This window comes from Esox lucius, chromosome 17 (genome assembly GCF_011004845.1).
Source record: "Esox lucius isolate fEsoLuc1 chromosome 17, fEsoLuc1.pri, whole genome shotgun sequence".
Taxonomy (NCBI): domain Eukaryota; kingdom Metazoa; phylum Chordata; class Actinopteri; order Esociformes; family Esocidae; genus Esox; species Esox lucius.
Genome location: NC_047585.1, coordinates 35,619,538 through 35,637,266, shown reverse-complemented (window position 1 = coordinate 35,637,266; position 17,729 = coordinate 35,619,538). Strand labels below are relative to the sequence as shown.

Genomic DNA, 17,729 nt, shown 5'->3' with positions numbered 1-17,729 from the left:
TGGGTGTACACCAACACACAGCCACACACTGGGTGTACACTAACACACAGCCACACACTGGGTGTACACTAACACACAGCCACACACTGGGTGTACACTAACACACAGCCACACACTGGGTGTACACCAACACAAAGCCACACACTGGGTGTACACTAACACACAGCCACACACTGGGTGTACACTAACACACAGCCACACACTGGGTGTACACCAACACACAGCCACACACTGGGTGTACACCAACACACAGCCACACACTGGGTGTACACTAACACACAGCCACACACTGGGTGTACACTAACACACAGCCACACACTGGGTGTACACCAACACACAGCCACACACTGGGTGTACACCAACACACAGCCACACACTGGGTGTACACCAACACACAGCCACACACTGGGTGTACACTAACACACAGCCACACACTGGGTTTACCCAAACACACAGCCACACACTGGGTTTACCCAAACACACAGCCACACACTGGGTGTACACCAACACACAGCCACACATTGGGTGTACACTAACACACAGCCACACACTGGGTGTACACCAACACACAGCCACACACTGGGTGTACACTAACACACAGCCACACACTGGGTGTACACTAACACACAGCCACACACTGGGTGTACACAAACACACTGCTGGCAGGAAACACACTCAACCAACCCGATCAGGACACAAAACACTGTAAAATAGTTGGTGGGTTTGGAGTTGAATTGAAGGTAAGTTGGGTTTAGGGTTAGAATTAGTGATGGGGTTTAAGGTTGGGGTTAGGGAAGAAAAGGTTAAGAAGACAGGACTTTAAATGAAAATATTATTTTGTCCCTGACAAGGACAGACACTCCCAAAATGTGTGTGTAGTGTGTTTGAGCAAGCCAGAGAGTGCAATGTTGGGTCGTGAAGTGAGGAGGTTGTGTCAGAACAGAGAGTTTACAGACAGACAGGGAGATCAGGGCCATCTGACCTACTTCCATGCCCCTTCTGCTGGATGAGCTGTGTGAGTGTGTGTGTGTGTGTGTGTGTATGCCAACGACCACCTCTGTTTTGGTGTGTTTATCATGTGGATAGTATTCTGGACCAACAGACAGGGCACGTCCCCATAGCTACGAAACAGTTCTGCACACCTCTACGTGAAAGCCTTTCATAGGCTCCTGATTGAAGCCAGCCAGTCACTATCATCCAGTACAGTTAAACACTGGGTCAGAAGAGGAGGAGGGAAGAGAGGAAAGGATAGAAAGAGAGTGATTAGGATAGTAGGGAACCACACCTTAAAAAACAATGGGAGAGAGAGGGAGGAAGGAAGGAAGGAAGGGAATAAAAGGTGTGTGTGTGACTAGGCCAGTACCTGCAGGATGACGCTGTCAGGCTGGCTGAAGTTCGGGGAGCTAGAGCGAGCCTTACTTCCTGGAGTTGAAGGCCACAGTCCCAATAACTTCCTCCCACACGTCAAGATACTGGGTAAGAAACAGGATGATGGTCATCACTCTGACACACACACACACACACACACACACACACACACACACACACACACACGGTCTTGTGCACTACACTACTCACTGTCTGAAGTTGAACAGGGGCATGGTGACCCATCCCAGAGGTTCAATGCTGCGACGCTGTTTGCTGCCCTTCTCCTCCGCACCTCCAGGGGGCGGCAGAGCACTCGCGTACAGAGTTACCGTCAACTGGGTCTCCCTTGGTAACTGGTTGATCTGGATTGGGAAACACACCCTGTAGGAAAATACAGAGATATGAGAAGAAAGGAACAGAGTAGGAGGGGGAGAATGTGGGGAATAGAGAAAGAGAGAGAAAGGGAATAGAGGAGTGTGTGGCAGATCATAGAAAGGGGGGAGAGACACATAATGGGTTGTTGTTGATTGCTTGTGAATTACTAGAACTGAGTAAACTAGAACTATTCTTACTGCAGGCTGTACAGGTTAAAGAATAATTCAATGGTTGCCTATGGGCTAAACCCATGGGGGGCCTGCAAGCAAGCTTTGCTAACATGAACATGTTCCGTTCCATGCCTGATTGTACTGTATAGACAGGAGCCACATGATCAGTGTTGGGGGTCAGTCAGTTTTGATACACATTTTACGGTAACAGAATGTTCCCATTGTACTGTTCCAGTAATTATTACAGTAATTATTACTAAAATATAACCGGAATTAGTACTGTTAGACTAATTCCAATAATATTACAGATATTTATTAACAGTATTAGAGTTATTAAGCTTTCAAACTGTCCAACATTACTGCACCCTCTGTATAATATTGGGTTGGACATCCGTAACTCTCTGGAGACTTAGTGTGTTTACATTTCTAAGGCCACACTTCTCGTTTTACCGGTGCTCCTACATTGTCTTACAGATAAATAATGATCACCTACAATCAGATTACACTGTTTTGGCCCAGGGCACACAGCTGTGCAACATGGCATTCCAGTTCTCTGTTAGCAAGAATCAACTGCCCGAAACAAAGGGAGGTTAAGAAGTTTCACCCTGAATTAGGGTCTGTCAATGTTTTGAACCCTCATTGCGCCACAGCCCCCGAAAAAAAATCTCAAGTTTGTCATTCAGTAAATAGATCAGTCTTAGACTCAGTCTTAAACGGAGTTGTAATGTGCTTCGAAACTGTGCGCCGCATTTTATCATTGTCCCACAGTAAGGCAATACAGCAAAACCTATTCGTAAGGAATTTTCATTCATTCCATGAAATAACTTAAAATCCTGTTGCCCAAGACTAATCGTTTTTGTTGAGTTTGACGAAATCTGACTATAACTCCTTTACAGTGAAGCAGATGAAAATTGGCTAAAGCGGCTAAAACACTGACCACAGCTGCTGGGCCTGAAACCTCATTCTAACAGCCACGAAGGCTTGATGCTAATGGCTTGAAGGCTTGGTCCAATGGTGTTGACATTGATTTACTAGTGTAATGTGTAATGTTTTACATTGTAATGTAAAAGTAATATTACCAATGTAATTATTTGTTGTCCTCTGGGGAAGTACTGCTGCTTCAGTGTGTCGTAGGCAATGTTACATTTTTTTGAGCAAAATCCCCTGAATTGCCCATAACAGGCTCTTAAGATGAGTCGTCCAGCCAAACAGTTTACATTCAAGACTTAAGCAACCAACTGACCAAGAGCAGTACTAAACAAGGATTCAGACGTTGTGAATCCATCCTGAACAGATGTGTTGCAGGAATCTGCTGCCAGGTGGAACATTACTCAAGGATTTTAAATCCTTAAAGAAAAAACGATCATTTAGATACTACACCCCCGGTCCAAACCAGCAGTCCAGCCAGAACGAAAAACGACCTGTCAGTGTTTATTCCATTTGGTCTCAACTGCTCCACCGGGCCACGCACGGAAGTTCTGCTGTCTGGGAGGCACCACTAAGCACTCTGAAGGGTTAATAAATCCACCCGGATACTGGAGGACTAAAAATATCATTTCAATAGAGGCTCAAAATAACCCCAGGGATAATTCCTCAGGGACCGGAGGTGGAGAGATCACCGAAGAGACACTGGATGTTGCATACTGTATGAAGCCAAGGGAACTATTCACATCCTGCAAATAGCAAGCCATCATAAACTGTTTACATCTACTTCAATAAGTGGAGGCACACAGGCACGCGCTCGTTCACGCGCTCACGCACACACGCGCACGCACGCGCATCTCTAAGGTTGGTTAAGGTGTCTGTAACATCTGATGTGATCTGTACAACTAGTTAAGTAGCTAATGAAGTCTGTGGTGATAGGCTGTAAGTTTAGTAAAGGTTCTCATCAACCAATCCCATCCTTCCCTCAGCTAGATAGGAGTCCTACTGTTTTCCTTGCTCTGGTCTCTGCACTCGTATGGTGTTGCTACAGTATGGTTCGTTCGTCAGATTGTGGCTGTGAAATGTCTGTTGTGTTTCAGTTGTGTCAGGGCTTCTGTCTTGGCTAACATGTTCATAGACTGCTAAAATCTGTCATCATTATTATATTTCTAGAACTTAGTTGTTAGTTACTTGTTGTGTTTGACTCATTAACTGTTAATTGCCATGTGGTTGGGTGAGTGTTTAGGCTAGAGGCCCTTGGGTATACATACCCCCGTAGAGTACTTCTTGTCTATACCCCCTAGGTAAGATCTGGGCGGACCACCACCTGTATTTATTTAGTTAGCCAGGCTGGTTTTTACTTATTTAGCCAGGCTAGCACCAGCCCATCACCACTGTTCCACCACTGTTCCACTGGGCTTAATTTAAAGTTGTTTCTAAGGTCTGTGGTGGTCGTGTTAGGTTGTGTACGTACCTCTGATCCCAGACCACCAGGTGAAACAGGTACTTGCTGACCTGCTGTTTGCTTGTGTGTTGTGGGGCACAAAGCTCCTCCCCTCCATGGGTCAGGGAGCAGGACAGGAAAAAACCCTCATAGCTGGCAGGAAAAGAACAAAGGAATCAGTCAATGAGATTGTAAAGCAGATGATAGGCCAATGGGATACGAGTGTAGACGATTGGCCAGTGGGGTTTCATAATGAGAAGCTAGGTCGGTATATCACATAACTTTGAGCCAAGTTGGAGCCATATTTGTGTCCGTATATGGGTCAAGTTAGCAAATTAGTGATAAATCTCTATGTATCTCTCTTTCACCCACCCAACCAGTCTCTCTCCATCTTCCCATCCTTCTTCTTTCCACCTTATCTGACCCTCACCCTCCCTGACTCCCCCACTCTCTCTGCCACTCCTCTCAAATTTTTTATGAAAGTTGCATTATTAAATGGGCACTGGAGTACAGGCTGGGTGACTTTCTAAAAGCAGAATAAGAAGAGGCTAGTCCCTACAGAGGAGGTACAAAAGAGCGGCCCACCAAACAGCACTGGGACAGAAAAATAAACAGATAGGGAAAACTTTCCATGTTAGTGACTCAAAAGGAAAGCATTCATAAATCTTTTTTTTTTTTTACGTTACAAATCTTGTATTTTAGCTACTTATTTCTATCAATAAGGATAAAAACATTTGGTAACAATGTCCAAAAGAAAAATTACTCCTATCTGATAATCTGGACTACACAGAGGATATACATTGTGTGGAAGATTTTGTGAAACATGTATTTGTCTTCACACACAAACATATACGCCCAACAGATGGTACGCAACACTGACGGACTGTTACCCAGTGACCAGCAAGTGCTTAGACCCTCCCCGTTGGGTCAAAGGTGAGGCAGGGTTCCCAGACTGTCAATCAAACTTCATCAGGAACCAATCACATAACAGCATCAGTTTCAGGGGGAGACACAAAATAGCCAGACAACAGGAGCCTACAGATAGGAGGAGGCAAGCCATTCCAGTACCCAGCAGGAGACACCAGGGAGGTGACAGAGTCAGTGGAGGCACCAGGGAGGTGACAGAGTCAGTGTGTGGGGAGGTGATATGCCAGGGAGATGTGGAAAATTCAGGGGGAGGGGTAAGGCTAAGATTAAAACACTCAGAACAAAACAGAAGGACAGGAAAACTGGGTGCAGGAGAGGATGGGTGGCGGGGGGGGGGAGGGGGCAGATTAGGGGAGAAGCAGTTTTGGGGGACGTTTCTCAGGCCTCTCTGTGTATGTTGCTATGCTCCTAAATACATGTAATCCTCATGGATAATAGTGGAGAAATCCAGCCTGAACAGCTGGCCCTGTGTGTGAGAGAATGTGTTCGGGGCATGTGTGTTACAGGGGCGCGTGTGTGTGTTACCGATGCTTGTGTGTGTGTGTGTTACCGATGCTTGTGTGTGTGTGTGTTACCGGGGCGCGTGTGTGTTACCGGGGCGTGTGTGTGTGTTACCGGGGCGTGTGTGTGTGTTACCGGGGCGTGTGTGTGTTACCGGAGCGTGTGTGTGTGTGTGTGTGTGTTACCGGAGCGTGTGTGTGTTACCGATGCTTGTGTGTGTGTGTTACCGATGCTTGTGTGTGTGTGTTACCGGAGCGTGTGTGTGTTACCGGTGCGTGTGTGTGTGTGTTACCGGTGCGTGTGTGTGTGTGTTACCGGTGCGTGTGTGTGTGTGTGTTACCGGTGCGTGTGTGTGTGTTACCGGTGCGTGTGTTACCTGGCAGCCCATGTGATTGGGATACGGTGAGCCGCGTAGACACTGAAGGACAGCACGTTGGTGACCAGCCCGGCTTCCTGGGTGGGGGCCGTGTGGCGGCTGCTCTGCGGTGTGGTGTGAAAATTGGCGTTGAACGTGCTGCAGTACAACTCCACCAGATCCAGAACCGCTGCTGTCAGCTTCTCCACCACTTTCTCTGTCGACAAGGAAGGGAAACATTTAGGGGCACATAACTGATTAGCGGACAGTCATCCGGGCAGTCCTACACTAAGTGCATTCAATTAAGGAGGGCTAAACATCCACTTCACCCAAGCATTAGGAGTCAATGTTCTTCAATAATACAGTAACAGTCGTGTCCAGAATGAAGCAGGTTATATAGAGCCACTGATTCACAGCCGTGGTCTCTCTGTAACGCACCTCATACATCTCACTGCACTTCTACAGCTCATCACTCCTAAACTCTATGACCTCTGTTGTGTGATTCAACCTCTTGATAATCTATCGTTTCTACATCACCAGAGGAATATCAAACACTAAACATTACCCCATCATCACATGGCCCTGCCCCAAACGCCACCCTATTCCCTTTACAGTGCACTAGCTTGGGCTCATCAGGGTGTTATTTGGACCACAGGCCCACTTGGCATGGGTTCAGTGTTTACACGCGTCTCCTCAGACAGCCAATGGAGCAGCTCGGCTCTCCCCATGGTAATATCCCTTATCTCTGGCGGACTGACACAAAAGAGAGGATGGATGGAGGAAGTGCTTCGTGTATCTGTGTCCTGTATGAAGCGGTCCTTCCTGTTTGCCTGACTACATCTGGTGGATGACATCCTATTGCCTGTAGTGCACTTCACTAGAGCAAAGGTTTAAAGCAGGGCACTATATAGGGGATAGGGTGGAATTTAAGATACAGACTGGGCATCCATAGAGGAACAGCTGTGTAGGACGTCACAACAAGTCAAGGACATGTCCGCTCTGACACGCGGTGGTGCTACTGTCCTCCTTATCCCACTCTGCAGTGTCTCTGTCCTCCTAACCCCACCCTGCAGTGTCACTGTCCTCCTAACCCCACCCTGCAGTGCTACTGTCCTCCTAACCCCACCCTGCAGTGTCTCTGTCTGTCCTCCTAACCCCACCCTGCAGTGTCTCTGTCTGTCCTCCTAACCCCACCCTGCAGTGTCTCTGTCTGTCCTCCTAACCCCACCCTGCAGTGTCTCTGTCTGTCCTCCTAACCCCACCATGCAGTGTCTCTGTCTGTCCTCCTAACCCCACCCTGCAGTGTCTCTGTCTGTCCTCCTAACCCCACCATGCAGTGTCTCTGTCCTCCTAACCCCACCCTGCAGTGTCTCTGTCTGTCCTCCTAACCCCACCATGCAGTGTCTCTGTCCTCCTAACCCCACCCTGCAGTGTCTCTGTCTGTCCTCCTAACCCCACCCTGCAGTGTCTCTGTCCTCCTAACCCCACCATGCAGTGTCTCTGTCCTCCTAACCCCACCCTGCAGTGTCTCTGTCTGTCCTCCTAACCCCACCCTGCAGTGTCTCTGTCCTCCTAACCCCACCCTGCAGTGTCACTGTCCTCCTAACCCCACCCTGCAGTGCTACTGTCCTCCTAACCCCACCCTGCAGTGTCTCTGTCCTCCTAACCCCACCCTGCAGTGTCTCTGTCTGTCCTCCTAACCCCACCCTGCAGTGTCTCTGTCTGTCCTCCTAACCCCACCATGCAGTGTCTCTGTCTGTCCTCCTAACCCCACCCTGCAGTGTCTCTGTCTGTCCTCCTAACCCCACCCTGCAGTGTCTCTGTCTGTCCTCCTAACCCCACCCTGCAGTGTCTCTGTCTGTCCTCCTAACCCCACCCTGCAGTGTCTCTGTCTGTCCTCCTAACCCCACCATGCAGTGTCTCTGTCCTCCTAACCCCACCCTGCAGTGTCTCTGTCTGTCCTCCTAACCCCACCATGCAGTGTCTCTGTCCTCCTAACCCCACCCTGCAGTGTCTCTGTCTGTCCTCCTAACCCCACCATGCAGTGTCTCTGTCCTCCTAACCCCACCATGCAGTGTCTCTGTCCTCCTAACCCCACCATGCAGTGTCTCTGTCCTCCTAACCCCACCCTGCAGTGTCTCTGTCTGTCCTCCTAACCCCACCATGCAGTGTCTCTGTCCTCCTAACCCCACCCTGCAGTGTCTCTGTCTGTCCTCCTAACCCCACCCTGCAGTGTCTCTGTCCTCCTAACCCCACCCTGCAGTGTCTCTGTCCTCCTAACCCCACCCTGCAGTGTCTCTGTCCTCCTAACCCCACCTTGCAGTGTCTCTGTCCTCCTAACCCCACCATGCAGTGTCTCTGTCCTCCTAACCCCACCCTGCAGTGTCTCTGTCTGTCCTCCTAACCCCACCATGCAGTGTCTCTGTCCTCCTAACCCCACCCTGCAGTGTCTCTGTCTGTCCTCCTAACCCCACCCTGCAGTGTCTCTGTCCTCCTAACCCCACCCTGCAGTGTCTCTGTCCTCCTAACCCCACCCTGCAGTGTCTCTGTCCTCCTAACCCCACCTTGCAGTGTCTCTGTCCTCCTAACCCCACCCTGCAGTGTCTCTGTCCTCCTAACCCCACCCTGCAGTGTCTCTGTCCTCCAAAGCCCACCCTGCAGTGTCTCTATGCTTACTGGCTTATTAAAGGAACTTACCTCGGTTCTCTCTAACAATCAGCACTGATGGATCCTGAAAAAATACAAAAAATTATCCCACAGAGGTACATTATATATTTAATAAATGTACTCCCTTTGGTTCTCATGTTATAGGAGTGCCGTATCAAAGAAATGAGTTAATCTTTAGGTATTCAGAACCCACTTACTCTGACCAAACAAAAATGTGGTTTAGTAATGAAAAAATTATATCTTATGTTTCTATCCAAAAACATGGATTTCGTCTCTTCAAACAACATGTGTTGTTTATAGAGGAGTTTCGCAACAATAATCTTTATTTATTTTACTTTTAGAGCTATTATTCCTGATATTCCACCAGGTTACATTTTTTAGCATTACACAACTTTTCTAGTCTTTTGTTGCCGCTGTCCTAACTTTTTTGAAACGTGCTGTTGGCATCAAATTCAAAATGGGCACTTATTTTTCCAAAAACAATAAAAATTTCTCAGTTCAACATTTGACAACATGCTGTCTTTCTACTATTTTCAATTAAATATAGAGATAAGTGATTTTCACATGATTGCATTCTGTTTTTATTAGCATTTTACGCAGCATTCCAACTGTTTTGTAAGCGGGGTTGTCGTATAATACAGTAGTACACATTTTGCTACTATGAGTATTGGAATACAGCTTTCATGTCATGTCTATCTTACCTCTATTTTTTGTGTGTGACAAATTTAAGAATGATATCAAGTTCAATGGGAAATCCATGAAGTTTGTGTTTACCTCCATAGTTTTAACCATGTTTTGAAGCTCTACATTGTTTATTTACATGCACAGCAATTAAAAGACGATATGCTTGTGTGTGTGTGTCTGTGAACATACTTTCTGAACTCTTGGCTGCAGACGACAAGGGCAGGCAGGCAGCTGGTTGAGGGCAGAAGTGATGTCAGGCGTTTCTACAGCTGCCAGTGAGCTGCAGAGAGCCTTCACTGATTGGACGAGCCGTTCTACGTGTAAGCTCATCTCCACCTATAGGGAGTGGGTGGCAGGAAACACAAAGGTCAACTGAACACATCTGCTCTCGGAATAAAAAAGACACACCTGTTTGCCTACAATTTCATGTGTGTACATGTTTTCCTAAAATATTCCCATAAGGATTGTAAAACAAGGCACACTTGACCTTCCAGGAAATCTCAGCTGGGAAAAGGCTAGTTTTTAGATTAGGAGGTTCAGGATAAAAGTTACAATTGGGGTTGGGTTAAAATTAGCGTTAAGGGTATTTATGTTAAGATAAAATATGATTTTAAATAGAAATTATTGTTGGGGTGCTCACGAGGATAGTAAAGTATTGTGTGTGTGTGTGTGTGTGTGTAAGAGTGTGTACTGCTGCAGACTGTTCATGTGTAGTGGGTTACCTCTGACAAAAGGAAGGATTCAGCCTCGTTGTGAAAGGTATCCAGCAGTAGAGTCAAAGCCTCTCTGTTCAAACAGAGGAAATATTAGTTAGACTGACAATCACGCCTCTTCCAATCAAAGGCCTGGTATTGCTCTTGGAAACAAACCTTCTGTAACATATTAGAAAAGCTGACTGGGCTGATCCATTTGGTGTCCACACCATGTTTATTTCAATTCATTTCACAGGCACCCAGGTTATCCAATCAGATGATGGATCTCCTTCAACGGTGCATCTCTTATTTAGTAAACAGTTTGAGCACTCTAGACCCCTCCCCCTCACCTAGTAACAGTCTGTTTGATTGGTCGCTCTTGCAGCAGGATGCTGTGGTTCATCGTAGAGGCAGTCTTATCATCTTCCTCCTGTTAATCACAATACATTAACATCATCTGATGTGTGACTGTGTGTGTGTGTGTGTTGGAAGAGACAAATGTCTCTTCCAACACACAGAAACACAGAAAAATATAGTAGTTGTTTCTGTTGGTGTATTCACTTGTAGACTCAGTGTCTTCACTACTATTTTGTTGTATTTATTTTGGTCTGGTCATTGTGTAGTGTTGCCAGTTTAAAAGAAATAGTGATTATGCTCTGTAGAAAACTGAAATAAACACAGGCAATCAATTCAATCAATGGAGGGACACATGAAAAGCATGCTTTTGGCCTTATTTCTGCTTGACAGGTATAGCCTATACATGGAAGGAAGCAGCTAGCTACCTAGCTACACAGTATCTATGTCCAGCACTACTAGCTTAGGTAGGGTGACCAGATGCCCCGTTTTTCCAAGGATAGTCCCGTGTTTCAGTCCATTTTCAGGTGTCCCAACTTATTTATTTAGAAACAAGAAACCAGGCAAGCCTAGTTCAGCCGGCCTGCAATATAAAGTGTTTCAAACCCGGGTCGCCCGCGTGAAAGGCTGTGTCGTTAACAACTACAACACAGAGCTGTATGTGCTACTATAGCCTCTTGTCTCTATCGTGAACAAAACCTCTTCTGCCACTGGCCGTTTTAATAGTTAATTGGCCATTCGTGAATGAAATTGATACAGTTAAAGTGACTAACGTTTCTCACTAAGTTCACCTCCACAAATAGTGGCTATGTATTACGTTTTCCACTGGCCGTTTTAACAGCGTATTAGCCAGTAATAAGCTTTACCAGTATCTACTAACTTACTGGAATAGTCATAAGAACTTATTTTTTTAATTCATGGTAAAACAACATACTTTTTTCTTTCATTCATGAATGACATTTATACAATAACTATCAATAAAGGCGACGATAACTAACTTTTTCATCAAGTGAAAAGATGAGAGAATCATGGAATCTACCAGAAAAAATTAATAAATGTCGTTGCTCTCAATTGATTTGAGCGTAGGTCTTCCATATGAGAGACAACGCTATTTAACAAGGGGTAGTCTGTCACTCAGTCACTCACTCACTCACTCAATAAGAGACATTCGCTCTTCTTAGCCGGCTCCGCTTACACAGTCTGGCAAAAATCATGTTTTGGCCCGTATTTTCACTTGGTCCTGTTTTTTGATTGGTCCGACCTAGTGCCCATTCGAATGTGACTGGTTGTCATGATTTGCCACCACTGTCAGTCTTAAAGTTCCTTATATTTTACAGACTATGAGCCAATCACATTTCAGTTCTCACGAGCTGCCAAGCCCAAGCGGCTGTGCGCAAAAAATCCTAACTCGCTATAACAACCATCCATGAGGGCAATGTTATTTGTTCGAGTAAATTTTGCATTAAAATACACAGCTTTCTATGACAAACTCATTAAAGACAAGTGGACTCTGAGAAAGATTGGCTCATGCGAAAACAGGCCATCGGACTCCACACCCCATGAATCAAATTAGCAAAAGTGAGTAGACTGTTACGTTATTACAGTTGTTACTGTGTACACCTGAAACAAAGGCAGTGTTAATTGCCGGACCGCTTAAGTGGAGCCGGCCAAGAAGAGCAGATGTCCCTTTCTGAGTGACTGACTGACTACCCCTTGTTAAATAGCGTAATGGTTAGAGAAGTGGCCCTGCAAACGATTGGTCTCGCGTTCGAATCTCGTCACAGTCAAAATAGTATTCTGTATTTGGATTTGTTCTGGATAGACAAAAACTTTGCTGGCTTCAACCTTCAGTTGCTACGTAATAGTAAGCCTGACATAAAACAGTTTACCTGCATATTGCGACTATTTCTGGTGGGTTTTTTCGAAGTATGCATCTGTGCATGTTTTTTGGGGTAATACAGACTTTACAAAAACCCCTTGGGCTGTAAATTGTAGGGGTTTCCACGATTCTCTCGTCTTTTCATTTGACAAAAAGACAGTTCTTGTCACCTAAACTGATTGTTATTGTATCAATGTCATTTACGAATGAAATAAAAACAAATATTTCTGTGCTATGAAATGGAATATCTTTGGCAGTGTAATCTTCAGTCTTGGTAGCAATTGCTCAGATCTTATTAATATTCCAAGTAGTAAGTTAGTAGATACTAGTAAGCCTATTACTGGCAAATAAAGGGTTAAAATGGCCAGTGGCAAAAGCCATAAAGTTCATAGATGCTATTTGTGGTGGAGGTAAACTTAATAAGAAACTATTTAATTTAAAACAATGCTTAATGGTGTCTAGAGAAATATTCAAACTTGGCGTGATGTGAATGAGTGACAAAATGATCTAATGTTGAAATGCCATACCGGCACTCAGCAAATGTATAGTTCTGTGGTGTAGTGGGAAAAGACACAGTCTCTCACATGGGACACCCGGGTTTGAATCCAATTTGGGAAAAAAAATTATCTGAACTAGGCTTGCATGGTTCCTTTTCTCAGAGCTTAATGTGTTCACGTTATCCGGAATGCAAACACTCACTTGTTCTTGTTTCAATCCAAGTCATTAATTTGTCACATATGCAATATTCTGTTATAGTATACCTTTTACAGTGGAAACAGTTAATCTTTGCCAGAGAGAGGCAATGTGTTGTTCTGAGTGAAACGCTCTTTTGTTGCTTCAATGCAATTCACTCGGTACAAACACAATGTACTGTATTTGTGTACTGGATAATATGATTTGATGTACGGTAAAGTAGTAGGCCCTTCTTTTTGTGCATTGTGTGTAGGTGGTAGGTGGGTGGGTGTGTGTGGTGTGCGTGTGAGGTGTGGGGGGGGGGGGTGAAATGACTGTCCCATATTTCACCCTCTTGAGTCTGGTCACCCTAAGCTTAGGCAGGAAAGGCAATAAAAATGAGAATTCTGGACCACATGTTATAACGTTAGCTGCTAAGGTTAACTACAGTTGCAAATAAACAATTTCTCCTTTAAGTACAAGCCCCTTGTTAGAAGCATGGACAGTAAATATAAGCGGCTCTGATATCTGGCAGAGCGCGGCCTACTTGTTCCCTTTACTTTTTGTGTTTCAGCGAGGGGACACTGTACCCTTGATTGTCCCACATTCAGGGGCTGTTGTGATATTTGGGGCAACACGGTGGTCCATAGTTACAGCTTCTGACCAGTAATTGAAAGGTTGATAGACCGAAACCCGACCCAGCAATGTGAAGAATCTGTCATTCTGTCCCGGAGCAAGGTAGTTAACCCTAATTGCTTCCAGGTCAGTGGGGCCACATGCGAATGTGTTTTCAGTCATACTAACCGGGTAAAAGGTACAGTACCGAACAACATGGTTGGATCCTTTTTGATAGGGTGAATTCAAGCTTGGGATCTTAATAAAGTGTGCTTGCGTAATGAGCTTGTGCATGCATTTGTGTGTGTGTGTGTGTGTGTGTGTGTGTGTGTGTGCGCTGCTCACAGTGCGACACAGTTCAGTGTTGACAGATCCTCTCTTGGTAAGAAAGAGACAAATGTCCCAATCAAACTTCAGACACTGCTGAATATACTCCAAACCTGCCATCGTCTGGGAACTGAGGAGAGGGATGAGACACAGAGAGGGAGAGGGATGAGACACAGAGAAGGAGAGGGATGAGACACAGAGAGGGAGAGGGATGAGACACAGAGAGGGAGAGGGATGAGACACAGAGAGGGAGAGGGATGAGACACAGAGAGGGAGAGGGATGAGACACAGAGTGGGAGAGGGATGAGACACAGAGTGGGAGAGGGATGAGACACAGAGTGGGAGAGGGATGAGACACAGAGTGGGAGAGGGATGAGACACAGAGTGGGAGAGGGATGAGACACAGAGTGGGAGAGGGATGAGACACAGAGTGGGAGAGGGATGAGACACAGAGTGGGAGAGGGATGAGACACAGAGTGGGAGAGGGATGAGACGCAGAGTGGGAGAGGGATGAGACGCAGAGTGGGAGAGGGATGAGACGCAGAGAGGGAGAGGGATGAGACGCAGAGAGGGAGAGGGATGAGACGCAGAGAGGGAGAGGGATGAGACACAGAGAGGGAGAGGGATGAGACACAGAGAGGGAGAGGGATGAGACACAGAGAGGGAGAAGGATGAGACACAGAGAGGGAGAAGGATGAGACACAGAGAGGGAGAGGGATGAGACAGAGAGGGAGAGGGAAGGAGAGAGAGATCTGAGTAATAGAACAAATACATTCATCAGAAATACAATGGAAAACTTTGCCTATTAGAGAGAAAAATGTATCCATGGGGACAACAATACTGTGATGCTGCTGTACTTAAAAATACACTGAGGAAATCTACAATAATACATGCCATTCATTGGTAGGTGATTGTTTTGCTGCATAGATGAGGAGGGAAAAGAGGGGGAGAGCTGAAACATCAGTGCAACAAAGCAGCAACTTGATTGACAGCTCAGTTCAACAATGACATCAGTACACAGAGGAAGTCCCGCCCACTTTTACCAGGTTATCAGGGGAAAACATACTTCCTTCTGCTGTTCAGCTGTAGGCCTGAAAGACAAGCGTGCAGCGCCCAAGAACAAACAGAAGCGCACATACAAACCTAAACACACAGACACACTCACACACACGTCTTTCCAGAGGAAATCAGCAAGCTCAGATGCGTTCTACAGATGCTCCACAGTGAGCCTTATGTGATGTAGTTCTAGCCCAGAACAGCTGCATGTGTGTGTGTGTGTGTGTGTAGGTGTGTAGATTTGTTTGTATGTACTGTATGTGCGTTTCTTTTCTTCTCGAGCCCAGAGCAGCTGCATACATGTGTGTGTGTGTTGGAGAGGGGGCATGTTTAGGGGGAAGCCCATTGTGGCTAGACATGCAGTTACTGTGGAGGAACAGGCTAGTGTCTGTGGGTGTATGGAGGAAGGGCCTACTGTCAGTCTATGTGTTCTTAAAATAACTGTTTTCTGCATGTGTGTGTGTGTTTAGAGGGTAGGGGCTAATGTCTGTGGGTGTATGGAGGAATGGCCTACTGTCAGTCTATATGTGTGCTTACAGGAACTATTGTCTGCCTGTTTGTGTTTAGAGGTAGGGGCTTGTGTCTGTTTGTTAGCATGTTTGCATGTTTAAATGAAGGGGCTAATGTCTGTGTGTGTGTGTACAGGGACAGGGGCTTGTGTCTGCGTTCAGGGGAAATACATTGAGGTTTAGTTCAGCCCACAGACATCAGTAGAGCTTGTTAAAAGCAGCCACAATTGAGGGCTTCCATTATACAGTGTACATTAGGACCAGAAACCAAACACACACCATTCTGTCTTGACTTTTCAAAACTAATATATTGTGTCACTCAAATGCCTACTTTCTCAAACTTAATCACCATAAACTAAGTTTTATACCTAAACCTTCTTGTGAAGTTTGCTTCTGAAAAGGTACGTAGAGGTTGTCCCTGAGAAGGGGCTAGTCACAGTTGGTGGGGCTCCCAACATGTGCCACCGGAATCCTACAAAAGCCCACGTGCTGCTCAACCTTCCCACGTTATCCCAAGTCCCTGTGCTCACTCCGCTGGCTTCCAGTTCACAGCTCGCATCCACTATAAAACCACGATGCTTACTGTAAGTACATAGCCAAGGGAGCTTCCCTTCACTAACGTCAGGCAGTGCTCAAACCCTACATGTCCACCTCTGCATTCCGCCACATATGGGCTCTCGGCCATCCCTCCACTCCAAGAGGTCAGTGCCCGATCCGCCCAGTCAAACCTGCCCTTGTCCCGATGAGGCCAGCACGGCACGGCATGGCCTAAAATAAATAACCAGCCACCCTGTCCGTTGCCATCATGAACGAACGCTTGCTATGTTCACGTATCGTCTTCCTTCTGACACAGACGTCTGGTGAAGGCTACTTCACTGAGTAGAATGTATTTACTACTACAGAGTTGTATGATTGCCCCATCTGGCTTATGCATTTTAAATGCACGCAGTGGTTGCAACCCTCAACTGAATGACTAACATGGAAATGCAGATATGGAATCAAGTGCACACATAGCTCAGATCTCTCCCTCCCAAAAGAGACCGAAAACTAAAGTACACTGTCTGTTTGATAAAGCCTCAACATATTTTCAGAGACCTCTTCCATGTACACCCTCCTACACACACACACACACACGCGCATGCATGCACGTACGCGCACACACACAAACACACACACACACACACACGACAGGATTGAGAGCAGAGCTATAGCCAAGGCTCTCCTCAGTCCTGATAAGGCCCTCTGCCTTACAGAACAGCCGTTTAATCACATGCATGTGTGTTCACACTCTCCACCTCTCGGTCCCACCCGGTCCCACCCGGTCCCACCCGGTCCCACCCTCGGGGCCAACTGAAGACGGCTGGTGATGTATTATGATTAGTGACAGTCTCTTCTCCTCATTCCACCCTGACCGGGCCTGCTCCGCGGTGGGGGTGGACCGGACGGCACCGCCTCTCCCTCAGCACAGACGGGCTGCCCCCTGGCACCCATCCACAATGGGCCGGGCATGGAGCCCGGAGAGAGGGAGGGAGAGGAAGAGGAAGAGGGAGAGAAAGACAGACAAAGGGGGGAAGGGGAGGGTGGAACAGAGAGGAGGGAAAAGAGCTTTGTGTTACCAAGCCAACGGCTTGTTAGGAGTGTGAACTGAAAGGGTACGTGCCTGTGTGTTTGTGTGAATGTGTTCGTCTTGCCTCCGTCAGACAATGACCTTAAAAACACTCAAATACTGTAAGCCTGATGCCAGCTGCCTGTTTTAATCGTACTGTAGAATGCACACAGTCATAACGTAGTAGAGCGCACAGTCATACCATAGACCAACAGGCAGGAGAGAAAAAATAATGGAGAATAGGGAAGGCGTGAAAGAGGCAAAAAGGAAGGGGTTGATGGTTTTTCCTTACTTCTGTAGGAACTCGGCCTGACCACAGACTTTGAGGAGATAGTGGTCAACATCAATGTGGTCGAGGTCATCATGAGCGTAACATAACGTCTGGTAGATCAACAGGTCCACCGTTGATGACACTAAGACACAGAGATTAAAGCCGCTTTACACAACACACATTTACATATTACGGTAACAGAATCAGAGGCAAAGATCAGACAATATACAGACATACAGTACATTACAGTACATTAAGAGAGAGAGATCTAGAGAAGTATTACGGAAACAGAATCAGATGCAAAGATCAGACAGCGGATTTACAGTACATTAC

General features: G+C 46.3%; 1 protein-coding gene across 2 annotated transcripts in view; it reads right to left on the bottom strand.

Annotated features, from left to right (window-relative positions):
• Positions 1 to 17,729, bottom strand: part of pik3c2b (phosphatidylinositol-4-phosphate 3-kinase, catalytic subunit type 2 beta) — a 41,991-nt gene that overhangs the window by 14,877 nt on the left and 9,385 nt on the right. For both annotated transcript variants that reach the window (XM_029113900.2, XM_029113901.2), the window contains exons 5-14: positions 17,418 to 17,538; positions 13,973 to 14,084; positions 10,458 to 10,537; positions 10,138 to 10,201; positions 9,605 to 9,751; positions 8,762 to 8,795; positions 6,086 to 6,281; positions 4,312 to 4,434; positions 1,579 to 1,749; positions 1,364 to 1,472 (exon numbers count right to left, since the gene is read on the bottom strand). In XM_029113900.2, coding sequence (XP_028969733.2) covers positions 1,364 to 1,472; positions 1,579 to 1,749; positions 4,312 to 4,434; positions 6,086 to 6,281; positions 8,762 to 8,795; positions 9,605 to 9,751; positions 10,138 to 10,201; positions 10,458 to 10,537; positions 13,973 to 14,084; positions 17,418 to 17,538 — 1,157 coding nt within the window. The remainder of the gene's footprint in view (positions 1 to 1,363; positions 1,473 to 1,578; positions 1,750 to 4,311; positions 4,435 to 6,085; positions 6,282 to 8,761; positions 8,796 to 9,604; positions 9,752 to 10,137; positions 10,202 to 10,457; positions 10,538 to 13,972; positions 14,085 to 17,417; positions 17,539 to 17,729) is intronic.